Below are 6,373 nucleotides of genomic sequence, written 5' to 3'. Positions count from 1 at the left end.
GTTTAGGCTGGACATTAGGAAGAACTGCTTCACGGAAAAGGTGATTAGACATTGGAATCGGCTGCCAGGGAGGTGCTGGAGTCACCGTCCCTGGAGGTGCTCAAGGAAAGACTCGGTGCCCATGGTCTGGTTGACCCGGTGGTGGTCGGCCACAGGTTGGAGTCGATGGTCCCAGAAGCCTTTCCCAACCCCATCGATTCCGTGATTCCGTGCCTGTGCGTCCCTCACCGCCCCTCCCCGGTTCCCGCCCCCGGCGCTCCGCCCGCTCCGCCCGCCGCTCGACATGGCCGCCGCTCTGGGGAGGCTGCTGCGCGCCGCGGTGAGTGAGGGCCCGCCCGCGGCCCTGCCCGCCCGGCCCGGCCCGGCCCGGCCCCCTGCCCGCGCCGCCCTGCCCTGACCCTCCCTGTCCCCGCAGGTGCCCGTGGCTGCCGCCGCCGGGAGGAGAGGGACGGCACGGCCCCCGCTCTGCGCCCGCCGTCCCTTCAGCCTCGGTAAGTGCGGGAGGGCGGGCGGGGGACGCGCCCCGGGAGCGCCCCCGGGCCCGGCCCGCAGCTCTGCTTTTTCCCCTCCGCAGGCGCCTCGCGGTTCGCCGCGGCGGTGACCCAGCACGCCCCGTCCTTCAAGGGAACGGCCGTGGTTAACGGAGAGTTCAAGGAGCTGAGTCTGGATGATTTCAAGGGGAAATACCTGGTTCTCTTCTTCTACCCCCTGGACTTGTGAGTGCGGGTTTCTCCCCTTCCCGACGGGCCTCCTGCCTTGCTGAAGGTCATCACAAGCGCTGCAGGTCGTTCCTGGTTTTGCCCGATTTGGGCCGGTCTTGCAAGGCAGATGTGCCTGTTTCTAGAGCGTGAGTGATAAGATTGGGGGCACGTGGCCATTGTGTGTTAAAGCAGTGGATGTCTGGAGAGCATCTTCTAACTGCAGGGGCTGCGTCAGGAGCTGGCTGTTGTTCCTGTTACAGTCAGATCCCAGGGGTGAGGGCATTGCCTTGCAGTTAGGGGCTGCCTTGGAGACTGTCCTTGAAGCAGCAGGGCCAGCAGAACTGCAGCTACACAGCTTCAAGGAAAAACATGACAAGATGGGGGTCAGTCTGTCCAGAAGACTTGAATTGCCAAGAGCATCCTGGTGCATTTGGGCACATGGAGATGGGCTTAACCTGCAGTCCTTTCTACTATAGTTTCCAAAAACTCTGTCCCTAGCAGGAACAGTTTCTCCATGCTTGTAAAGAATCTGCCTAGAACTGACAGATGGTAACTGGTGTGCCATCTGAGTGGCTATGACTGTTTATTTGAGACTGAAACTAATCATGAGCAGGAAATGGCTAAAATTATCAGTCTAAAGAAAATGCTCTTCTGCATTAGTGCCTAGAAACAGACATGAGAGTCTTCTCAAGAGAAGATGGCAGAATTGTTACAGCCTGATCTCTCTTCCCACCAGCACCTTTGTCTGCCCCACGGAAATTGTGGCTTTCAGTAACAAAGCAAATGAATTCCGTGACGTGAACTGTGAGGTGGTGGCAGTTTCGGTGGACTCTCATTTTAGTCATCTGGCCTGGATAAATACACCACGAAAGGTATGAATCGAGTATTTGTTGGGGGGCTTTCTCTGTTGGTTTGGTTTCTTTTCACAAGAGCTCCAGAGAAGAGGAGTTGAATAAACAATTGTGCCGATGCTGATTTTTAAAAGATTTCCTAAAGTGGTATGTGATCAACTTCTACATTTGATGACATAATTCTGACCTCTGTCTTTTGTTTCCTTTCTCTTTTTCTTAATTATTTGGTTTGGGTTTTTAACTTGTTTTGCTGTGATGATAGTCTTGTTGATTACATTGTATCCTTGAGCATTTATCTCAAAAGACAAATGCTCAGTTTACATGTCACTCTCCCAAAGTGCCTGTGACAGCTGATAATGCACAAAAACTATCACAGAAAAGGAGCAGCAGCTGTGTGGTCGTTGCTGTTAACAAATAGCCAACAGTGGTGGCTTCAGGATGGAAGCAAAAGAACCACCAGTTTATTGGAGCACTTGTATCATTAACTCTTACTTGCTGAAGGGGTTCCGCTCTTGCAGTACAAATGCAGGTTTTTGGCTTTCTTTAGGGGAAGAAAGAGATAAAGACAGCCTTTTACTGGAGAGGAGCTTCTTTCAGATGTGTGTAAAAATACATGCTTTAGATGATATAAAACATCTGTCTAGTTTAGGTAGTTTCAGAGACCCACAAGTGTCCCAGGAAGGGGCAGAAGCACCTGTGCCGTCAGTCCCGGCCTGTGTGGACAGCAGTGTGCAGTAGTCCTGCAGGCTGGATGCCTTCTGGCACCACTGGAACATGCAGGAGAGGGAGGAGAGTCTGCTGGATTTAATACACCTTGGCCGAGCCTGTCAAGAGTATTTCTTTTCTGCATGCTTTGTTCAAAGCTCAGCAGCGTGACGGTGGCCTGACTTCACAGGTGTTCAGGGTATGTCAGTCATGCACATAATATTTTACAGATGCACAGACTATTCTGAGTTGGAAGGGACCCACAAGGATCATCGAGTCCAACTCAAAACACCCTGCAAAGGGTGCAAAGAATTCCATGGTGGCACAGGCAGGAAACTGACACCCAGAGAAGCTGAAACCTTGGTTCCTCTGACATCTGTGCTCAAAGCTCTGTAGGGAACTCTGTTGCAGACAAGTGTTTGCAGGATCAGGGTCTGAGTGGCTGATATTACACAGTAATTCACTGATGATGCCAGGAATAGCAAAGCTAACAAACTCCAGCCTTGTTTCAAGGTTAGAGAGCTTATCTCTCTTGCAGTCTCAGTATGTGGCAAAACTGAAAGAAATCTTGTTTGACTCTTCAAATAATATTTAAATTGATTTCTGGGAGGCAAAACCAAAAAAAGTGCACTGAATAGAGCAGCAGAACTTTGACATACTGAGTGTGCTGGTAGGAGCATTGTTTTTGAGATTGTAGAATTTTTAAGGTTGGAAAAGACCTCTAAGACCATGAAGTCCAACTCACCACCATGTTCACCACTGTGTCCTCAAGTGCCACATCCACGTGTTTTTTCCCATGCCCTGGGAAGCCTGTTCCAATGCCTGACAATCCTTTCTGTGAAGATTTTCTCCTGCCATCTGATGTAAACCTCCCCATGTGCAATTTGAGGCCATTTCCTCTTGTCGTGTCCCTTGTTACCTGGGAGAAAAGGTTCACCCCTACCTGGATACACCCACTTTTAGGCAGTTATAGAGAGTGATAAGGTCACCCCTGAGCCTCCTTTTCTCCAGGCCTAATGGCCTCAGCTCCCTCAGTTGTTCCTCATTAGACATGTGCTCCAAAGTTTCTTTGTTCACAGGTTTGTTTCCCTTCCCTCCCCCTCATGTTCATCCTAAAATATGCAGTACTGCATCATGTTCATCACTTAAATATGCAGTAGAAATTTTTCTATTCAAAGCTCCTGAATAGGGTACAAAGGAAGTTTTTCTGGAAATTTATGGCTGTTGCCATTGGTAGCCTTTTACCACCAAAATAAGCAATTTTAAAATGCTCAGTGCAAAAGAAGTTTTCACTTTCCAAAGAAACAAAATGTCCCTGACTACTTTAAAACAAACAAAGAAAGCAAACCCAAGCTACACCACACACACTTGGTTCCTTTCATGGAGCAGAATGGCATGAATGGTTGTGTTTTGTTGTTACTGTACCCCCAAGAGCATGGAATCCAGCAGCCCAGGAAGGAGGATCCTATGAAACATTTTGTAACCAAGTGGAACCTTACTCTGTTCTCTAGAGCGGCGGTTTGGGCAAAATGAATATTCCAGTTCTGTCAGACCTCACAAAACAGATCTCCCGTGATTATGGGGTGCTGCTGGAAGGACCTGGCATAGCACTGAGGTAAGGCTCGGCTGCTGGTAGCTCTGGTGTGATGTGACCCAACCCAGTCTAACCAACATAAGCCACACTGTGCCCTCCTGCAGGGAACTGGCATCGAGTGAGGACTCTGAGATGTCACTTCTGCTGCAGGATGGCTGGATCCCACCCTAGGAAAAGGACACCTGGCCATTATGGCTGGGAACGGGTCCAGGCCTCTCTGACAAAGTGTGCAGGGAAAAGCCAGCCCTTCTGCTCTGAGAGAGGGGGAGAGCTCCATGTCACTAAGGAAAAAGAGCAGCATAGAAGGGCAATTTCTGATTTTTTTTTCCATAGTAGTCCGTGAGAAACAGTGGATTGGAGAGGAGTCTCCTGGAGACCTTCAGTTCCTGATCTCTTTGCATCAGGAACTTTTGTCTTGTTTACTGACAGATTAAGTTAATTAGTATGGTAAGATTGTGACTTTGGTTTTCACAAATATTTGTAGGCAACAGGATTTAATTTAGTAGCATAATGCACAAGCAGCTCTTCACTCAGTACCTACAGGATTGATCAAAAAGACATGGGCAGGATGCCAGCTTTCAATTTTGAAGTACAGGTGGACCTTTGAGTTCTCCCTTTGCTCTGCCTCCATTGAAGTGTCTCCATGTGTACTTCGTAATTTCACAGTACTATAGCAGTTGATCACTTTGCTAGCAAACAAGATACCAAATGCTGTAGTTCTGCTCCTAACTGATACATGCATCTAGGACTAACTGCCTTGCTGAAATTGTGCATCCAGTTTCTTTGGCCTTGAAATGTGATTTGCCTTCCCTGAACTCCTGCTCCATTCCAGAGGTCTGTTCATCATTGATCCAAACGGGATCATCAAGCACCTGAGCGTCAATGACCTGCCCGTGGGGCGCAGCGTGGAGGAGACGCTGCGCCTGGTGAAGGCTTTCCAGTTCGTGGAGACACACGGAGAGGTGTGCCCAGCTAACTGGACTCCAGACTCCCCAACGGTGAGTGCCTGCTGAATGCTAAATAGAATCCTCCGAAATAGAATCCTAACCCTGTTTGTGCATGTCTGAAGGGCTGGGATCCACTCGAATGTGAGCGGCTTGACTGAATCCCTGCCGGTTGTCTAAACATGAAGCTTTTATTGGCTGGACCAATTTGGTCTGTCTGATACTTAATGTTGGATTTCTGTGAAGAAAGTTCACTGGTTTCCTTTTAGGATATGCAAATTGTGTTTAGAACTCCAAATTTGACGTGTAGTCTCCATTATCTGATTTCAGGTTTTTTTACTTATTTAATACATTGTAATTTAACAGGAAAAATGTGTTATATACTTGAAATTTTCAAGTAGGAGTTGTACATGATCTAGACTTTTGTCTTTCAACCAAGTGCAGAAACAGAAATAGATTACTGTTTTCATAAAGTATGCATGGATTTTCTTGGATAAAGTGTCAAATCTGTCATTTTTTTATCTTACCTGTACCAAGTAATAACTAAACTTTCTTTTCTTGACAGATCAAACCAAGCCCAGAAGGTTCCAAAGAATATTTTGAAAAAGTGCATAAATAAACACTCAGATATGTGGACAGAACCCTTAGTTACCATACACTGAAGACATTAGGAAAACAGCTGTGATTGTAAAAATTTATAATAAAAATAAAAGCTCTCCTCTTCTCATGTTTGAGGAGAAATTAAATGCTAAAATATTTACTGACTCCCTTGTCTTGCTTTAAAAAGGGTAAAACTAAGGCTTTCCCCCTATCTTCTGCAGCTTCAGTTTCATGGATTTCTGTGACCATTAATCATCTTCCTGAATGTGATGAGTACACAAGTTACAGTTGCCTTCCACTGGCTTTTCCCTCTTTCCTTAACTAGTTTAGGACCAGAAAATGTCCTGCGTTTCCTTTTCTCACACAACATTAAAATCTGTTAAAAGTTTGACACAATACAAGGATAGAATTTTGATACATGGTTTGTTTTGAATGAACTTTGCAGAAGAAGAGATGAATGTAACAAGTAAAAATAATTTAAAAATCATTGGTTTTGTGGGTAAATGCACTAAAACATGAAATGAATGTAAATATGTGCCATTAAAAAAAAACAGGTGCAGCTACTCAGGAGCACTGACAAGCATGAACTTTAATTCTGTCTGGGAGATGGTAAAACGTGAACCCCCGTAGTGCACTTACTGGAGCTTTAGGGCGAGTTTACTGTCACTTGAATTTGCTTGATTCTTGTGCTGCTTGAAACTGATGTAGCATCTCGATAGCTATAATAAAATAATCTTAACATGGACTAGCAGCTGGTGTGGTGCTTTGCTTTTGTTTCACTTTCCCCCGAGTCCTGTTTCTCCGTTTTGAGGAAGTTGGATGTGTTGCGTTGCCTCGGGAGCTCCGTCCTGCGCCTTTGTTCACAGCGGTTCACAGCTGCCACGGCCCATGGTGAGCAGCCCATGGACACCAACCCATGCTGGAGGGCTGCACAGATCAATACAACACTCGGGGGTTCTGTTTTTCATCTTCTGTCCC

General features: G+C 46.7%; 1 protein-coding gene across 1 annotated transcript; it reads left to right on the top strand.

Annotated features, from left to right (window-relative positions):
* Positions 1 to 217: 217 nt before the first annotated feature.
* Positions 218 to 6,140, top strand: PRDX3 (peroxiredoxin 3). The gene is made up of 7 exons (XM_042019447.1): positions 218 to 319; positions 416 to 491; positions 575 to 716; positions 1,438 to 1,573; positions 3,769 to 3,872; positions 4,684 to 4,849; positions 5,361 to 6,140. The coding sequence occupies exons 1-7, from the start codon at positions 284 to 286 to the stop codon at positions 5,412 to 5,414; spliced, it is 714 nt and encodes a 237-aa protein (XP_041875381.1). The 5' UTR covers positions 218 to 283; the 3' UTR covers positions 5,415 to 6,140.
* Positions 6,141 to 6,373: the final 233 nt, after the last annotated feature.

Source organism: Corvus kubaryi, unplaced genomic scaffold, assembly GCF_017639235.1.
Source record: "Corvus kubaryi isolate FWS band 111438036 unplaced genomic scaffold, C.kubaryi_AGA036_p1.0 138, whole genome shotgun sequence".
In the NCBI taxonomy this organism is placed as follows: domain Eukaryota; kingdom Metazoa; phylum Chordata; class Aves; order Passeriformes; family Corvidae; genus Corvus; species Corvus kubaryi.
The sequence above is the reverse complement of the archived record's forward strand: the minus strand, read 5'-3'. Positions and strand labels throughout refer to the sequence as shown.

Bases quoted from the DNA above. Each gene is read 5' to 3' on its own strand.
- PRDX3 (XM_042019447.1), top strand. From the start codon at position 284: ATGGCCGCCGCTCTGGGGAGGCTGCTGCGCGCCGCG. The intron at 1,574-3,768 runs GTATGAATCGAG...TCTGTTCTCTAG, and splicing joins GGATAAATACACCACGAAAG to AGCGGCGGTTTGGGCAAAAT. The intron at 3,873-4,683 runs GTAAGGCTCGGC...GCTCCATTCCAG, and splicing joins GGACCTGGCATAGCACTGAG to AGGTCTGTTCATCATTGATC.